The sequence below is a fragment of the Macrobrachium nipponense genome, chromosome 43, assembly GCF_015104395.2.
Source record: "Macrobrachium nipponense isolate FS-2020 chromosome 43, ASM1510439v2, whole genome shotgun sequence".
NCBI lineage: Eukaryota > Metazoa > Arthropoda > Malacostraca > Decapoda > Palaemonidae > Macrobrachium > Macrobrachium nipponense.
Window position 1 is genome coordinate 13383211 of NC_061104.1, and position 20695 is coordinate 13403905.

The 20695-nt window shown below is 37.8% G+C and overlaps 1 protein-coding gene across 1 annotated transcript in view; it reads left to right on the plus strand.

Annotated features, from left to right (window-relative positions):
- LOC135213539 (RNA-binding protein MEX3B-like) overlaps positions 1 to 15006 on the plus strand; it is a 135649-nt gene extending 120643 nt beyond the window's left edge. Inside the window, exon 3 of the mRNA XM_064247472.1 lies at positions 751 to 15006. Coding sequence (XP_064103542.1) covers positions 751 to 2357 — 1607 coding nt within the window. The 3' untranslated portion in view covers positions 2358 to 15006. The remainder of the gene's footprint in view (positions 1 to 750) is intronic.
- Positions 15007 to 20695: the final 5689 nt, after the last annotated feature.

Consider the following 20695-nt stretch of genomic DNA (forward strand, 5'->3'; position numbering starts at 1 on the left):
GTACCTCCCTTCGGAGCCCTGAACACTCTCCCGCCATCACTATCAACTCGAGGATGGATACTGAGAGAGTCCGTGGCTGGGATTAGGCCTGGATTCCATGCCTCGGCTCACCCCTGGTTAATGGCCATATTATGCAGACTGGAATGCCAAGCTGGCCGAAGTGTTGTGTCGGATGTCTGCCTAATTTGGATATTTCGGCAAAGCCTTGTAGCTGGGGGAAGAATTTTCAGCGTTGGTTTTTTTTTTATTTTTTATTTTATTTTATTTTTTTTTTTTTTTTCTTTTCTGTCGGTCGTCCCATGCCTTCTCTCGATTTGATGTCTTATTAATGACTGTTTGTGCTATTAACGTTTCCTTGGGTGTGAGCTGTCAGTTTTAAATATTTTCCCGTTATAATCATATTTGGTGTGCTTACTGTTTTTCCTTTTATAGCTTGAGTTGTTAGAAATCATCCTAGGATTTTTGTTTATGGTTGATATGGAAAACCTGTCATGGTTTATCATTACATGCACTGAATGGAGAAATTGTCGGTGTTTACTCTCTCTCTCTCTCTCTCTCTCTCTCTCTCTCTCTCTCTCTCTCTCTCTCTCTCTCTCTCGTGTGTGTGAGTAAAACTGGAAAATTAGACGTACGTACAATTTGTCATTTTCCCCCTTTTGTAGTGTGTGAGAGAGGTAGAGGTGGCTTTTTTTACATTCACAAATAAAAAAAAAAAAAAAATCTTGTAACATGAAGAACTTATTTTTTCAGGGCGTAAGGAGGATGTAGGAATGGCCAAACGAGAAATACTGTCTGCTGCTGAACATTTCAGCCAGATTCGTGCCTGTCGCAAGAACAATCTGAATGGATCAATGGCACCTGGACCGCCCACTAATGTACCAGGACAAGTGACCATTCAGGTGCGTGTTCCTTACCGTGTTGTGGGTCTTGTTGTGGGACCTAAAGGTGCCACTATCAAGCGCATCCAACAGCAAACCCATACCTACATCGTTACACCATCGAGGGACAAGGAGCCAGTGTTTGAAGTTACTGGTTTGCCAGAATCTGTTGAACAAGCTAGAAAAGAGATCGAAGCACATATTGCTATGCGAACGGGTGGCCTGCTGGATCAGGATGAGCCCAATGCTGCAGCAGCAGCACATGCTGCTGCCGCTGCTGCTGCTGCAAGACACCATGGGGATTTTCCACCACCCTCCCATGGCCTTGACAACATTTTCAACCCCAATTCTTCAGAGTTGGTCTCATCACTGTACAAGCTCAACAACTCCTCGCTCAATGGACTCGCCTCAATTAACAGCATTACCGGAGCTGGTCTCAATGGTTTAACAAATGGTCTCAACAACAGTCTTTCGAATGCCTCCAGTCTCAGTGGCATTAATGGTCTTAGTGGCCTCAGTGGGAGTGGTTTAAATAACACACTAAGTGGTGGTATGAATGGGCTGAATAATACATTGAACAACTTGAATACGTTGAACCAGCTCAATGACCTTAATTCTGCCTTCACACTGCTGGGAGATGCTGGGTCATCTCTCTTAGGGTCTGGAAGCAAGAGTGGGGGGAGCACCCTAGATTCTGCTCTTTTTTCATCCTTCAGCAGTAGTGTTGCAGGTGGAAAACTAGGCAGTAATGATGTAACTGGTAGTGGAAGTGGTGGACTGGGTTTGTATGGGGTAGATGAAGGTTTAGGATCCCTTGGTTCATCAATGGGGTCCTCTCCATCCTTTGATCCAGCTCCATCGAGTATATGTGAGCTTGGAAGGCCATTGGGTAATAATATGAGCTCCACAGTTAGCTCCAGCTCTTCCCTGAGTTCCACATTTTCTTCCCTTTCTTCAACACTGTCCTCATCACTGACACGCAGGTCGTCGTCAGTATCTGGAGCATCTCCACCCTCGTCTCGTCTGTCTCCTTCATTGGAAACCCATCCTCCTGCCAGACGCATTAGTTCTGATCCAGCTCCTGGGCTTGCAGCAGCCCCTTCACTGGCATCGCTCAATTCTGCTCTTTCAGGAGGGTTAGGGGGATTACCCACCTCCTCTCCTTCATCTTCATCCCCAGCTTCCACCCCAGATCTGAATCATCAAATGAACAGCTTCCAATGTGGGTCTGGATTACCTGCCCCAGCCACCTCCACCTCCACAACTACCACTACCATTGCTGGTATGAATCAGCTTGTCAATGGCTTGGATGAGAAGAAAAGGTGTGTTACTTGCTGTGAGTCTGAGGTGGTTGCTGCTCTTGTTCCATGCGGGCATAATCTCTTTTGCCTGGATTGCGCCAACAAGTTGGAATCTGAAGCAGCTGAGTGTCCCATATGTCGCATGAAAGTAACCCAGGCCATCCGTATCTTCTCGTAACGCGCCGCTTGCAAGGATTGCAGGAAGCCATCCATATTTGGTTGGCACTTAGGGCAACTAGCCCTCATCTTACCCCCCACCATCAGCATGTAGAAAGTATAATAGTCCTTATATATATCTGCAAATTAAAGAATATTATCTTTAAAATTAATCATGGATTTTTTTATTAAAGTACTGATATATTTTTATTTAATTTTCTCTTCGAATGTAAGGCATTTTTATTAGTGTGTATTGGGTGACAGTATGGCCCCAGGCTTGGCATTGTTTATGTCTGGTGGTCAAGCCATCGGTGCTGGTGGCGCAAGTCCTTCAAGTCAGAATGGAGAACAGCTGTCGCTAGGCTGTGATAGGCAGGTAGCAAATGCTCCTATGGCACCCGCTGCCAGCCAACAACTGCCAGAGGGAGTGGAAACCCCCCCTCTGATCTCCCGCTGTTTCCTGGGTACTCAGGACGGCTGGGACTGGGTTGGGCATCACACGTGGCACTAAATAGAGCGGCGCTAGACTTTTCCCACCACCCGCTCACACCCAGATCTGATCATCATCACTCCGCCCGCTGTGCCAATGGAAGCCCTATTCAGTCCCTTTGAGCCGCCTCACAACGAATGCTACATATCCTTCTCTCAAACTCTGCTCTGTAAATGAGCATCACAGCCACCCACCAACTATGCCCCTCTACAAAGAGAGAGAGAGAGAGAGAGAAGAGAATGCCTACCCACCCATGGAGAAATGAAGCTATGGGTTGGGGTGCGGGTGGCAAGGTGGCCAGTGGAAAAAGGAAAAAAAAAAATCAAAGTATTTACAAATAAATTTAAATAAATGAAGGAGGCACCAGGAGCAGGAAGAAATCTTATTTTGCCAACTGCAGGTTGATAATTAATTGTTAACTACCTTCAGAATGTATAATCCAGTTAAGGGATAGGCAATGTTTATGTCCCAACCAACATCAGAACGATTGACTCGTGCCTTTACTCCCACCACTCCTTTACTACTTAGAGCCGTCACCATATACCACCTCCATAGTCTCATGTCACACATTCTCATATTCCTACAAGTATCCCCTCCTCAGAAGTCATTTCCTGTTTATAGAATATTTAAAAGATAAAAAAAGCGGACATTAAACTCAACTACCCATCCATTACGTGCCGTTTATACCTCATTTGGGTGAACTGACGCATAGTTCACCCCCTCCAACCCCCATAAAACTCCATCAACATCACCATCATCATTATCATGGTGATATGGCCACTGGACCCTCACCAGGCTATGCCCACTGAGCCACCGACCATAGATTTGACCCTGCTTGTGCATTCATGTAATGGAAGCAATACAGTGATATTATCTATAGTCATAGTGCTTATCTAAGTTCTTGCTCATTATTGATATATAAATGGAAATAAAAACTGAGATGTGAAAAAACTTTATTTTGTATAGATGAAAATCAGTATTCTAGACCAATCTTTAATTTCCAATATATTTAATTATCAATGCCTTTTTGTGATAATGTTTGTTTTTGTCTGACTTGAAGGACTCGGAGCGCCACGCACTTTTTATATAGAAACCTTTTTTGTACAAGATATTCTTATTCTTCTTCATGAGACCTGTAACAGATGGGATGGCCTTTGGCCTCACGCACTATTCATGTCGTGGAGGAAAGGAGGGGCTGTCAAGACAAGTGGCTAAGTGAAACTGACTTCCATTCTCTTGCACTGAGGTTGGATGGTCGCAAGAAAGAGTTGGATAAATAGTTTTAATCATTAAAGTTGAAGCTTAAGATGCCCCTTTGATTATTCTATGGCCTAGCTCTTGATCTCAGAATCCCCCTTTTGTAATGAAGTAGTCCATGCAATTAGCCAGTGGCCTTCCCAGCTCTTGCCTGTGTCATGAATGAGGATTGCTATAATTCCCCCTTCCCTCATCTCCCTTCATATTATTATTATTATTATTGATAATATAAAATCAGTCCTACCAGATATGTTGTATGATTGTAAACAGGAGTGTTTGTATAGGTTGGCCCAAGAGAGACACTGTACTACTGTACTGTTACTATACTTGGGGGTTGTTTAAACCCCCCTCCCTCTTGACATTGTTTTCCTAATTACTCCCAAATGCTCTCAACACAAAGGTTATTGAAAGCTTTGTGGAATTTTTCCCTTCAAGAAAGAAGAGGAGATAAAGGGAAAGTTGTTTAGTTTTTAAGGTAATATATATTTTTTGTCTTAAGATTTATATTTTTCTTTGCTTTTTAATGAAAGTCTACAGTTGAGTGTTTTAGTTCCTTTATGATATATTTTTTCTACCTATCCTTAATAGAATTTTTGTATGTACCCAAGGTAAAGGGTACTGGGCAGGAAAGTATGATAGATAATAATCAGAGATATATATATAGAAGGGGAAACCTTAATATATATTTATATTATAAATTTAATCCTTGGGCCTCCCACTGCTACACTGCCTGTCATTTCCCCCTCACGCTATTAAATACCCATATATAATATATTAACAACCCATGCATTCTCACTCCTAGTGTCGCAAATTTACCATGATATTCAGAACATTAGCTTCAAACAAAAAAAAAATGAATAAATTCGGATGTTGCCTAGTGGCAAATAAGGTTTTAAAGAAAATATAGAAAGACCTTCACTAAGGGCACGTGAAAAATCACCTCTGAAGGTTTGTAGGTGCAAATTTTGTGAGTTGTTTCTTTAAGTGAGAAGTTTATGATTGATCCATTTGTATATATACATATATATATATATATCTTGCTGCCCTAGAATAATTATTGACAATGTGCGATACACTACTTGGAGCGGGAAAAGAAGCCTAATAGTTTAAATGTTTGACCCTTTCGATTCTCACCTGAATTCTTTATATTCATTGTGTGTCAATGTCTGCTTGGGATAGTATGGATTTGATATGTCACCAGTTCAGGGATTGTGAGCCTACGAGCTGCAAGGAGGGACTTGGTTGTGTGGTGGATTATGACCAGATGGGTCGCCATAATAGGCTGTTATTTTAAAAGTCATGAGATTTATCACAGAAACATCCCTTGCACTGCTATGTCCACCACTCATCCACGTCAAGACTTGAGCTATTGGCCCAAGATCGTTGACTATGTCACATAATTTTTACACAGACGTTAGGGAAAAGGGCTTTTCTCCATCCTGTTCATGAAACTTGACCTTTTATCCCTTCTAATTCTTCTTGCATTTTGTAGCATTGTTTTGTGGTAGCTGCTTCAATTTTTCAACTGATAGTTTATATAGCTGTCTTCAAGCTTCTTTCTATCTCTTCAACCCCATATGCCTAATGGATGAAATCATGTTAGTTACTGAGAATGCCCTTCTCCCATACCTTGTAAAGATCCTCTTGTATAATTATAAACTAATGGTAAACCCGCCCCTTGTATCTTACCATAGAGCACAACTTATGCTATTTACAAAAGATGAAAGTTTAAGTAGTTTTTCATATATCTATTTTAATATATATGATTTATTAGAGGAAATTTATCGTGTACTTTGTTTGTGTAGCCTAGATTGAGTGATCTAAGAAATTATTTTTATTACTTTATTTCTATATGAATTTCTGAGGACATCAGAATGGCATAGTTAAGGTGTCCTAATCTCTATTGTATGGACGTGATGTAGAGGACAGATAAAGAAGCATTATTTTTCATTAATTTTTAAAAGAGCTGAAAAACCACATCGCCTTTGTGTTTGCTGTCGTGATGTGTAAATTTCACTATGTAAGAGCACCAGTTTCAGGGAGTTTTGACATGAGTGGTCGTTCCATCTCACCTGGAAAGAATACATGTGTCAGTGCTGCCGAAAGTTGTGATTTTACTTACCCTGTGCTAGGGATCCTTTTTCCCAGCTCGAGGCGTTAAATGACGCTGAGCCATAAATATGCAAAAGGTATAAATAAAGCAAACAATATATACAGTTTAGGCAAAACCTATGTATTATGGTCGACCTTCCCTTGCTGGTAAAAAGGCACCATGGACTTTATACTCTTGTCATGAGTCTTTGAGAGATCTTCAAAGTAGTAGATTTGTTACTGTTGCCATGTGGCTTAGCACTTTTTTCGCCCCGACCTGCATGCTTGTCACTCCCCTAGTTGTTGGGAGGGAGAGTCCAGGTCCCGCATATTTGCAGTGTGTTGTTGAGGATGCGGGTGGTGAGGACATTTCAGTCGAAACCGAAAATCTTTCTACCAGTCTTAAGTTGGGTCTTCTTAGAATTTGCATGGAAGGCTTTGTTTAGTTCCACATTAGGGTAGTTAGGCAGTTGAACTGCTAATATATTGAAGTTAAAAAGGTAATGTCATTAGGTTTGACACTTCTTGTCCTCATCGCCCCATCCAATGCCCTGGACACCATCGAGACTCACTTTAAGGTCAACCTCTTAAGACTTAGTGTTTTACTTATTTATTGTCTTTCCTTTTCCCTTTGTACTGAGGCCTCCTCCTCACTCAATTATAGAACATCCATCCCTGTCAATCAGTCGCCAACAGCTGTTGCGACATGTCACTATCAATCAAATGTTTGGGAGAAATTTGAATATGAGCATTGAATAGGAGGTTTGAGGTGAACCTTGAAGTTGAATCTTTATGGTCCTCGTTTTATGGTCCAGGAGGTTCTCCTTGATTCAGAACTCGATGGAAATGTTTTGTCAGCAGCTGCTTCGTTCCATGGGTCTTCCAGTACAGCGTTGAACAACTGTCGTCAGTGTCATAAGTTAGTTCACAATACCTATGCACTCTAATCCGTAATGAGTTTATTTTTTGTACTTTTCTACAATGCCGTATATATATTGTATGGTAATTTTTCATAAAATCGTAGTGTATACTTAGAATGATAAAAAGTGAAAAAATACCAAAAACATTTTATGCTTCTTTATCAAGGCTTCCCCACATTAATCGGTGTTTACAGGGAAGCTGATAGGGTGTAAGCCACAGATCTGTCACATAGGCTAATTCCCCTGAAACCATTCACCTGTTTGTGCATGGATAAGCTTGCCTTTGTGACAGTTGGTGGATTACGTTCGGGCACAACTTTTGCAATAATTGATCAATGATTGCTACACTATTTTCAGAGAGATTTTTTGTCATTAATGCTAAAAAATAAAAAAAAAAAACAGCAAGTCAATTAACCAGTCAGTCAAGTCAGCGTATGGGTACCCCTGTTTATCGCTGGGGATAAATTATTAGTTCTTGTTTAGGTTCTACAAGGTGAGAGTGGACTCGAGGAATCATGACTTTCTGGTCCCTCAGGTCTTGGTACGTTGATGCATGGAATTTGTTTGATCTCATGACCACTTTAATTTTTAGTGGGAATTTGAGCAGCGCCCAAATGTATTGCAGGTTATCAGGTCATTGAGAGGGGTGTCCATCTTAATGAAAAAACAAAAACCAAAAAAAAGTTCAGATAAGTTCGTGGGAGGCTTTTTTAAACTGGGTGCCATACGCTGTAATGTAATGGCATTCTTGAAGGAAATTTGGAGTTGGTAGTGGTAGCGAGGCATTCCTTTTTTGAATTTCTCATTTCCTGAGACAATCCTATCTGATAGGCTAGAGATTTTTTAAAGGGGCATTTTTTGCTATCTCTAACCACCTGATGAGAATATCTGGACATTATCAAAATTCATGGGGACTAATTTAGCAGAGAACCTTAATAGGTAGTTTCTGTAGATGTATTAAATCTGAGAATTACGTAATTTCACAGAACACCATCAGTGTGCCCCATATAAATAGATAATAACTTAGATTTGTTCGTCTTCATGAACTTTGTTGTGATTGGCCCCAGTGACATCTATCTCTTCTATGTACTGTAGTAAGTTTAGACTGCTTTACATCAGCAGTAATAAGGTATGTTTTAGTGATCAAGTACTGTGTTGGAACAGTGTGGAAAAGGGACTATTTACAAATTCACTTGAGCTGTAAATCATGAATCTCTTAAATTGAAGCACTTGAGATGAATCATCTTTGGTCAAGTTTGATTTTCCAGCGGATTGTTCTTTGGCTTGCACCTGCTCAGTATTTTGTATGTTCAACAGTGTTTCAATATTAAAAATAAATTGCAGGTTCATCATGTCTCATTTTGTGGAATGTGACCTTCTTCATGGAATCCTTGTCATTATTACAGATTATTCTCATGTTTGGAGTAATCATTTAAAGTCCTGACGCCTTGATAGGAAGTCAAACTCGTCATTTTAAGAACTTCCAAAAGCAGTTTCCCCATCATATCCCCCCCCGCAAGTTCCACTCATGACATAGTCTCTATAAACATATATACATTATATATATATATATATACATATATAAATATATTTCAGTATCAACTATATTCTCGTAGAGGTGAGCGTTCATACTTCTTTAATGGTATAATAATAGTAATGAGGACTTGAATAACAACTGCATTACCTGAAAAAAAAAAAATAATAATAGAAGAACTACTTTGATGCAGGTGTAGGATGGTCTCCCAACTTAGGTTCAATTGTCTATTCAGGTGAATATTTCTTTGCATCTACTGCTCTGAATTTTAATGGCAGCCAAACTCCAACTTTATCATTATAAATTTTACCCCAAGTTCCCACAATGAAAAGAGTTTCCTTATTATCAGAAGTTTTTATTATTATATCTGATATACAGTATGCCATATTTTAGAGTTTATATCAAATAATGTTGTAGGCCTATGTAATAGTTAAAAAGATAATCTCTGCCGCAAAGACTTGAGAGTATAAGGTCTCTTTTTATCTCATAATCCGTCAAAATTGTAATTTCAGTATTTTATAACATTTGCATTTAAGTAATATGGTCTCATGAAATGAAATCCTTAGATAATCATGGGGTAACTCTTCCACTATTTTTGGACTTAATGCTTCTATTCTTGTGGCTGGGACTGAAAAAAATTAATTGCTACTCAAGATTTTATGTAGTTTGCAGTCATTAGGGGTATTTTTGCGGATTATAGATAAGACATTTTGGAATTTTTAAAAGAAACTCCAGCTTGTAGAGAGGACAACTATGACACGCATGTTGCAGCAGGGAGGCTCCCAAAGCCAAAAGCATATGCTCATTATGGGTGATCCCACCGGCGATTATGATGGGTACTGATGCAAGAAGGATGTCTCACATCCTTAGTATATGGGATGTAGCGAGTATTCCCAAATGCAAAAGTCCTGTGTTGTCGTAGCACTGCCAACTGTTCCGACTCATAATTGCTGGCTAGATTCACTTTATTTTTCCCAGTATTCAGATGTGAGGCTGAGATGTTTGTAGGTTTTCACCATTCAGTATTCAAGGACACAGTTTATTTGTAAGTACCATTTGTGGAATTGCTGTGAAAAGAAGAATGAATATTTAACATGTCAACAAATTTGTAATACTAGTGTTTGATGAATTAAAACATGAGCTCTTGAATTAAATGACTTGTGATTGCCTACCACATACAGTCCGTGGACCTCTTCTCGTGCTCTTTGGTATTGTTGCCTTATAACTGCAGGCTGGGGGACACACGCCAATACAAGCAAATCCATTTGAAATTAGTCTAGTTTCAACCTGTAAGTGAGGTTTTCTTGTGATTACAAATTTGTATGTTCAGCTATGGAGAGAGAGCAAAAAAAAGAATTCAATTGGCTATTGGACTGCTTGTAAAACGTTATCCCTCAGCTTCTTTCTGGCCATCAATAGTTAATAAATATTTATAGTTATTATGTAATATATTCTTTATAATGCTGATATAAAATGTAAAAAAAAGAAAAAAAAATGAGCAAAAAAGAGTAGCTCCCAACCCCCAAATCCCCCCCTCCCCCTGAATATATCTCCGCGAGTATGACTTCTGAGGCAGAAAGGGACCATGGGCAGGGGTGTATACATCAAAGCTTGCTATTACTGTGGGTCATAGAAGGAACTCTCAGTGAGCTGACACTTATATGATGGCTTTCCTACATCTTGCCACTGTTAGTCACAAGTACACTTAACCTCTGAAGCCCAGTTGCCCCTCTCAATAAGCCATAGGAAGCCTCGCACATCGACTGCTTCATTTTGCATGTTTTGTATGATGTTCACTTTAGAGATGTCATATCTGGGAGGGAGTCACGAGTCTCTGGACCCTTTTAGTCAATACCGAGGGGAATGCTTTGATAGCATTTTGCTTGCACTGTTGCCACGCAGGTCTCGTCGTATTGCTATTCACTTTGCTCTCGGTCTCGAGAGGGCCCATGTTTTTGACCGCACCAGGGGAGAGGAAATGGCTTTGAAGATAATTAGTAAGCAAGATAGCAAAGCAGAATGGCCTGTTCAAGGGGGTTAATTTTTGCTGCTATTGGGTCACCTGTACATGTTTGTTGTGCATCCAACATTGATTTTGTTCTTTTATAACCAAGGATATTATAGGTAGAATCCAATAATTTTTTAAGGCTTTCCTAATGTCTGGAGTATTTCAGGAAGAATTTCCTTAAGACCCAGTGTGTGCGTTTAGTTGAACTTGTAGTCTCGAGGGAAAATTTCTTGCTAATTGTAATGTACTGTAATTCACAGTACTTAGTTATGCTCATAAACCCATTTGCTCACTAAATTGAGTTCTCTGTAAAACTCCTTCACAATCTGTGTTTTGAAATTAATGACAGTTTTTCTGGTTAGTTTTGTGCCCAATATGTGTTGCTGTTCCCAGAGGCTGATAATGTGAGAAGCTGTTTGAAATTTATTTTCAAAGTTAAAATGCTCTCATCTGATGTACTTCTGTAATATGTTTGACAGGCCAATTGTATCATACCTAGTTTTATTTTTGTAGTAGAAATCTGTAGTTATATGTTCCTAAGTGAAGTTAGTAGAATGGTTGTTTAACTTTAATTTTTTTTACACTGTTAAGAATGTTTTTCTTTGACTTGAGTGCTCACTTATATAATCTAGCTTATGCTTTTTTGTTTTTCTCTTTAAGCCAGGAATTTGTTTCCTGATAGATAAACTTAACGCCTGTACACCCTACATCCTTTCATAAGTTACAGGTGACCCCTCTCCTCTTGCAAAAATTGTCCTCACTTCCAGAGTTTCAAGTTGGCTTGGCCTGTTGGCATTTACCAAACCACATTGTTGGATAACAATTGTGGTCCATATAATTTTCAAATGCCAACTGTCATTCCACTTTGTACGTCTTGTAGGTAGGGGAAATATCAAATCAAGAATGGGTTTCATTTTGTGTATGAGCGAAAGGAAGGCATGGTTCAAGGAAACACTATCTAGTACTGCGATAATGTTTGAGTCATGACAGTTATTTGTTTTTGGTTGGGGAGCCGTTACATTTTTCCAACCAAGGAAGTAGTTGTCATGGTTGCAATGCTGTTGTCGTCTTTTGAGATGGTTTGCTGTGGAATGGTTATTATTATTAGTGCAAGTTAGAGCAGCCTAATCAATATGGTAACTATCATGTATAAGCTCCTGCTGACCAGAGGTGTAAAGATGGTTGTTACCTGCTATTGCAAACAAATCCTGCTTTCATTGAATAGATCATATACAATATATTGCTTGATTAACAAAGATGCTGATATTCGTATATAGGTGATGTTAACCCTTCAGGTGTTTGAGGTTTGTTAGTGTGTAATGAATGTTCTGATGGAAAGAGAAATTACTCCAGGAAGCAAGTATTTTTTTCAGTGACCAGTGCATAACATGTCTCAATGTGAGAGAGTAAAAGGTGGGTGTCCATATCTTTTGATGAATGTCTGATGACACCACTGTCCCAGTTGCTGGTAGTATGAAATCTGAGGTTGGAGCTCCAGTTGCTGTGTGTCTGGAGTCAGAGGATGGATCCCAAAATCTTGTGGCTTCAGAATTTAGGTTTGACTTTAGGAGAGCGCAGGTTATGTCTCCTGTGAGTTGAAAGAATTGATTGATTGTCGAGACAGGAGGAAAATATTAAACGCTGCTGTGTATGGAGCGGTGGTGGCCTTTCCTTCTCCCTGAAAACCTCCTCTTTGTGTTTTTGTTTTGACAGTATAGTTATTTTCGCAGAATGACTCGTTATAATAATTCTCTCATACCATCACCATCCGGGAGAGCAGGAGATATTCTTGAAGATCTCTTGAATTATATTCTCTTCACTCTTAACCAGAAAGCAATAACATATACTCGGTAGTGTGTACATTGTCAATTTGATATTGTGACATTTTTTCAAAGTTAATATGAATGAGAAACAAACGCCATGGACTGGCATTGATGTGAAATGAAGCCAAAAATGTAAAAAAAAAAATATATATATATAAAATATTACAAGTAAAACTGGAATCATACAGTCAAAAGTATCAGCCATTCTTTGTCATTACGAAGTAGTGTATTTTTTCACCATCTTGACCAGTGGCGTGTCCGTGCTGTAGCTGAGTAGCTGTCGACAGATTTGGTTGTGTCATAGACGGTATCATCCACCTTATAATAAAAGGACAGGTGAGGCTAAGGTTTTAGTCGATGCTCACTTGTCAGCAAAATGAAAATTTTCTTGTGAATTAAGTACTATTTTGATACAAATTTTGTATTACAATTGAGAAGACTTGCATACTATGTGCCTAATCGGTTTTAGGAACTGTAACAAAATGTGTTACTGCAGAATTTCTTAAAAGAGTAGAGCAATGGCTACCTATGCTACATCTATCCTGGTGGGTTTTGTACATCGTGTGTAAGGTTCTGTAAGAATCCCAGGTCCATCCCTTTCCCCAACCCTGCCCATTTCCCCCCTCTCAATTTCCCCTGGGGGCAGACTATTTACCTGCGTGTTTTAAGTTGTTACACTTGCATTGTGTCAAAGTGAAGGCCCTCTTACATACCTTGTCTTTCAGTTGCACCCAGAATTTTTAGAGCTGTTCTACGTGTCCCTCTCGAGAGATTGCGTTTATTTATGTAGAGAAGTAATACTGAACTTTGTTCATTTCAGAGCCTTCTTATTTTTGCATTGTAGTGTTGATTTTATATACAGTAGTAGTTTTTTTTTTTAACTTTTAAGTCATGTTTCTGTGTTTTTCAGACTTAAGTGTATAAAAGTTTGTCCCCTCTGGGATCTGTCCCTCCTTTCCCACCCCCCCTAGTCCCGCGTTTGTAGAACAGGGTTGTGTCCCCCCTCCCCCCCCTCACCTTAACGCCCCACCTACCTCTTCTCCCTCCTCTAAGAAACCCTCAGTGGTAGCCCCTTCCTTCTTGGTGTATTGAGACAACAACCACTTTTTAATATGCTGTTTGTATAATGATATTTAATAACCCAGTGTTTTTCTTATAAGACATTCATAGCTATCTGATGATAATATCCTTTTCCTTATCGTCTTCAGAGTCGTCTTCGTGGTATAATGAACTGCTAATCTATTTTGCTACTGTTTAAATATATAGTTATTATTATTAATATCCATATTGTACATTTATCTAGGTTTATATATTTTTTGTTATCGTAGTACTTTTTTACATGGGCATCTTAAATATTAATAAATAATCTTTATTATTAGGTAATTGTAGGAGTTTTTGATTTGTGTCAATGGAAGCCGGTGTTTGTCCTAGGCTCTCTACTCTGATTTGACAAAGAAAACGTAAACTAGTCAAGGATTTGATTTTTTTCTTGTGCTCCACATACTCGTGTCATTTCAATTAAGGTGATGAAACAAAAATAAGAAATGGTGTTTTTGGTCATCTGTCTTTGAATGTATCAGGCATTTTTATTATAGTATATTTTTGCTCTCAAAGTGATAAATAATTGTGCTTAAAATATTTTCATGTCTGTTATTACTGTGTGGACTCTGCAAGTAATATTTATCATTGGGCAGTGCTGTCTTCACAACCAGCATTACTTATAGGCTAAAGAATCTAAAACAAATAAAAAATCTTATGTTTTTATATACAGTATATAGATATATAATAATGGTAAGAGTCCTCTTGGGTGGCTGCGCACCATTTCTCCTTCCCCAGAATCCTTTATATTATTAGTAACCATTAATCCCATTCGAATTCCTGTGTAAAGAGTAATAATAAAATATATATCAGAAGTTAAAACTAAGACAAAATATGGGAGTTCCTTTGGGAGAGACGCTTTTTATATGAAGAAATTCAGGTCGCGGCCAACCCACACCAAGTAAAGACTCAATTTTATATATTGATCACAATAGTTTTATTTTCCTACTATATTTGTGTGTTTATTTTGAATAGCAATATTGCTTTTATGTATCCTCTTTTGTAAGATTTTTATTTATAATTTCTTTTGCATGAAAGCCTGTGTCTTTGTTATGTTTGTCAGCCAGGAAAGGAAGGAGGGGTCTCAACCATGAATTATTCTCGTTGTTTCGGCTATACCCCCAAAGAGCCCGCAGATATTATAAATAAATAAATAATACTGTAATAATAATTACCCTCAAACCATATACACTGTAGTTCCATATTAAGATAATGTATTCCCATATATTTTTATTATTGATGTTCCATATGCATATTATTAAAATAATGAGAAAAGATGAGAACAAAGCCTATTTTGGAGTTGATACCTCTTCGTGGTGAGTAATGAACCACGGCGGTACTTAATAAATAATATATGTATGGTTAATTTTTCATGTTTGCTAATAATTTTATTTTCTGATTTTTGTGAGAGTGATTCAATAGATAAATAATAAAGTTACATGTATTAAAAGTGATTTTCATTTACCAAGCCATTTATTTATGTACCTTGATGCTTTCTATGAAATTGGAAATTGCAAAAATATACTCATCGCATTTTAAGTAAAAAATACATTAAATGTGGCAAAAGTTAATAAAAATTTAAGTGAGAAAAATTAAACCTCCCACCAAAAAAACAAACAAACTAAAAATAGACATTAAATTTGTCAAGACTGGGTTACCCCAATATACCAGATGCATTTTGAAAGCAAATACCATATACGAAAACGTTTCCAACGGTACATATCAAGAGCGACCAACCTGTCTTGCAAAACTCACTTATAACTGCTAAAACTACTTTGAGACCAAACCTTAAAAGATTCCTTGGTAATGGAATCTGGAAACTATAATTTAAGTGGGACAATTATAATTTTCATAAAATAAAATTCACACCAAAGCCCCTCTACAGAGGGGCGCAAAAAGAGAGGATGCTACAAGTAGCTAAGAGGAGTTTACTTACCAGCACAGATACCAAAGTAACTGATGACGTGGTTAAATTAAAATAGAAAGCATTATTTTCTAAAGACAGGTCAAATGTTCAGGCACTGATGCAATTTAAAAAAAAAAAAAAAAAAAACTAAAGGGGGAAAATTGCTCAGGGCCCAATCAAACTCTGAATCACTAACAATGTTAGTTTGTTAGAGATTAATACCAGCTGGCAAGATGAAAGCTACATTGTTACATAATCAGGTAGCATTGAATTTTGGGAACTTTGTGTATTAATTTAATTAAAAATCCATGGTGGTAAAATATTAAAATGGGCCAGATAAAAACTACGAAGGTGAATTATCGGGAACAGAAAACAGAATGACTTTGAGCAAAATATTAAAGAATTAAACTTAAGTCTCATGAAACTCATTAAACATTCATGGATGACAAGAATACCTGAAAGAAGAAAACCGCGATTCATGGTACCAAGAAGTGTTGAGTAATACCTTCCCTTCTGAATAATTATTGAAAATACTCTACTGATTAATATGTAAACCTGGTTAACGTCATAAAGTGTAAGGAAGAACTGTACCAGGAACATGTAGAAAATTGAAAAGGTACAGTTTAAAGGATAAGTCGGAGCTAAGAAACCTGACAGTCGAAGTAAAGGGGTTTGTTTTCATAAAAGAATAAACAGACAAACATGATAAAACTAAGTATATAATTGGCTTTATCAAATAAATTAACATTTCGTACAGATTTCCTCATTGGAATGACTGAAATTGATGATTCTGACAGTTTCAGTAAGGATTTGCTGTCGAGTAAAGTCTTGATGTTCCCATTAAATTTTCTCGTTGGTTTCTCTACAGACGGGAGCTGAGTCATGATTGGTGGTCATTAGGTAACCGTGTGTTAAATATGTTCAATTCTCGTATGGGATGTGGCACTTTGAATTAAAGATCGCCGTTAGATATGGCAACTTAGATTTTATCAATCAAAATGATCGAAGATCGGCTGCTTTATACGCTACACATTTTCCTAAAATGCCAACATGAACAAGATCCTATCATTTCAATATTTACATTAACCAGCTAGCTTCATTTAATGACAGTACTGAATTAAGTGATTTTAATGCAATTCTAGAATAACTGGAATTTGCAATCCTAAGTGTAGGAGCACTTAATAATCCTTACATCAGATATGAGACTCACTTCTGTGATAGCAAAACCCATATCATATTAGTTTGACAAAGCAAAAGACAAGCATATTTCTTATAAAAGGGATACGTTCCTCACTAACGTTATAGCCTTGGCCATGCCGCTGGATGTTTCTTGAACGATATATACCATGAATGAGATATCATTGTTCCATTTATAATCGGTGCCATCGCAGTCCATACTAGCGACCACAACAAACTGTGCTCTTTATAAGAACAGGACGGGCCAAAGCCTCCTTTAGCTCGTCTACAATGAAAGGTGCTGTAAACATGCATTTTGACTTACATTACCCAAGATCTGCAAACTCCTAAGCCAAGATCTAGTGTAATGCTCATATTAGTGATTACGCAAAATACTAAAAATTCATTATCAATAAATTGTAGAATGTATGGGATAATGAACCCTAGGTAACTTCAAAAACTGATTGTCCAATTAGGAAACATGGAATTCATCGTACTTAAGGAACGATACATAGGTAATTTTGACGTCTTAGAATTGTTCACAATCGTTTGACTCATGGCCAATGCCCACACGATCCAGTTCTTTATTTTCACAGAATATGAAGTAACGCTAATAATAAAAAAAAAATGTGTGGATATGAAAAATATAATTGAATAAAAAGTTTTGCAAACAAATTAATTTAAGAGAAATTCTGTCAGAATCTTCGTTTGAATTTTTTTAAAGCGGTTCTTTAATAAAATCTAAACTTTATTAAAAATGACAAATACTTAAAGTCAGCCCTATGACAGCACAATACATTAACTATGACCCGCTTAAACTAATACTGTAATAATAATAATAATAATACTAGGGGATACATAATAGGGGAGGATATAAAACATCAAGAGATGAAGGACACGATCAGGTAAGAATATCTGTAGAGACATGTCGATACTCAAATCAAAACTCAAAGCCGGAAATATGAAGAAAGCCATCAACACGCGTGCAGTACCAGTAATCAGATACAGCGCAGGCGTAGTGGAATGGACGAAGGCAGAACTCGGCAGCATAGACCAGAAAACTAGGAAACACATGACAATACACAAACACTACACCCTAGAGCAAATACAGACAGACTATACATCACGCGAGAGGACTGCATCAATATCGAGAGCAGAGCATTGGGGGCAATATCTGAAAACAGTGAAGATGAGTGGCTAAGGAGCGCATGGGAAGAAGGACTGATAAAAGTAGACCAATATACAGAGACAGGAGAATGACAAACAGAACAGAGGAATGGCACAACAACCCAATGCACGGACAATACATGGGGTAGACTAAAAAAACTGGCCAGCGATGAAACGGGAAAACTCAAGAAGGAAACAAAGAATGCTAACAGTGGCACAAGATCAAACCCTAAGTACCAGATGTTCGATGAACGATAGATGGAAATAACATCTTACCCATATGTAGGTAGGAAGTGCAATATGAAAAACAAGACCATAAACCACACAGCAAGGGAATGTCTAGAACTTGCACAGAACCATTACAAAAAGAGGCATGGTTCAGTAGCAAAAGCCCCCCACTGGAGCCTGTGCAAGACACTCAAGCATGCAGTAATATGTGGTGTGAACACCAACCTGAGGGAGTAATAGAAAACGATCAGACAAAGATTCTCTCGGACTATGGTATCAGAACAAGTAAGGTGATACGTGCCAAGGTCGCCAGAGTAGATCAGAAAGAGAAAAAATTTATTTATAAGTATCAAGACCAGAAAATAGAAATAATAAGGATACGGGATATGCTAGTGGGAATCGTATCCAGAATCATAGGAACACTAGGCACGATCTCAAGATCCCTGAAATGGAACCTGGAAAAACTAGATGCTGAAGTAGCTCCACGACTCGTGCAGAAGAGTGTGCTACTAGAAACAGCACACACAGTTAATAAGAAAAGTGATAGACTCCTAAGGAGGCAGGATGCAAGCCGGAACCCAACACTAGGAAAACCACTCAGTCAAATCGGATGACTGTGATAGGGAAATATATATATATATATATATATATATATATATATATATATATATATATATATATAAAATGATAATAATAATCATCATCATTGTCATCAAGTGCTTAAAACAGCAGTTAAAAAGTATATAGGAAAACTAGAAAAAAAGACATTGCTATTGACTACAGCAGAGACCACAGGTTAAATACCGTTATTCATATAATACCCATCAGCAGCAGGTCGAACCCTTTCAACACACGGATCTTACACACTCCTGGTTTGTGGATATTATAGCTACTCCTTTTCATTCTACATATACAGAACTTTCTCGGTCTTCTCATGCGTCCTTTTTTTTTCTCCTTGAAACAAACCACCACTTCTCAGTTCCTTCTACATTACCAGACCATATCAAAACACTGGTCTATCATTCCACATTCAACCATTCAAGTATGATAATCTCTCGAGCCACCCCATTTGGGGAAAACGGGTTAATGTTGAAAAAAAAAAAGTCTAGAATAGATATTGCTTTGCTTGTGGAGTAAAATCATGTTGGGTAACATCAAGACTGTTGATGCAAATAGAATAATTATAAATTATTCTCAACGTTGCAAGCAACTATTAACTCTTATACTATTTTTCAGTCTTTAATTTTTTATACAAGAGCTTTTTTGTAAATAGGATCGAGAGTCAATTATAAGCGCATGTTACACTACGTCCTGCTGTCAAAACTCGTAATTAGTTTGGTCAGTAATTACTGTTTTGCTTGATAGCTATGAATATCACATGTAGCGCCCACTGCCAATTTACTGGATGTCTATACAGTATTTGCTTTACATACATGATATATACTATGTAAGGGTCTAAAAATTTTCATGATATTTACCTTTTTTTGAGTGGCAAAATTAGTTTACAATAAATCAACAAAACAGTGGAAATTTAAAAATAAATGGTTAATTATACCAGTATATAACGGAGCTTCTAATGGAGAGAGAAAAATCGATGGAGTGGGAACAAGGTACAGAACAAAAGGTGCTAGGGTTCAAACATAAAAAGGATGAATGGTCACAAGAACTTATATATAGCCTCTTCAGTCAAATTAATAAGACTGTACGTTCCATCTGACTCCAAGAAAGTGAAACGATGAGTTGTAATATTTGGACGACAAGGAAATAAATAAGATTTACAAGGATTTACAGATAAAACGGGGAAAAGCCGGAGCTTCACTAAGAAGTAATTACAAAGTAATTCCATTTTGAATGTGATCCTCCCTCTGGCCATATTAAAAAGGATTCTGCAGCCTACTTGGGCACAATCGAAAACAGGAGGTTACATAAATTCCTATAGATAACCTCCCGGGGAATAAGGATACGTTGTCTACAGGTTCAAAGTTCACGAAGATATCTGACTTTCCTGGTTACAAAGCTTGGAAATGATGACATCCATAGCCACTGTTTCTCTTTAATATTTGTGGAAGCGTAATGCCTCAAAAATACGATGAGTGAAACAGTGGAAGGTAGTCGACTGACTAGAAAAAGCTCACAGAGCTAGCTACTGAATTCTATTATCTGTTATACCATTCTTGTGTAATAAGAATGACTTGAGTTAAAGTATTACAAGAAAAAGTCCATTGTTTGTTTGACTGATTGGAGGAACTGGAAGATTTTGTCTCGGAAGCCAAACACAGGGTAAATACGTTCTTAAGCTCGAGAGTATGAGGTAAGCACGATACTTTACGATACTTTAGAAAGAGGAAGTGAACGAGGAAAACTGAACTGCAGTAAAAAAGAAGCAAAAGAGTGGAAGATCAATACTCTTCAGAAAGTTATGAGCAACATCGTTAAATATAAAATGAATCGTTTATTCAAATAGTCTCCTAATGGATGAACATCTAGGCTATGCATAGCTATCCACCTTATACCAAACTTGACTGATTTCTTCAGCAGCGTAGGAAATGCTGTGACGAAATGGTGAGTATATATACCAATGGACAGAAAAATGACCAGACAAACACAACGATCTCCCTTCCCTTCACATTTGGTACTGATGGTCTACCCTTGTATCGGTCTT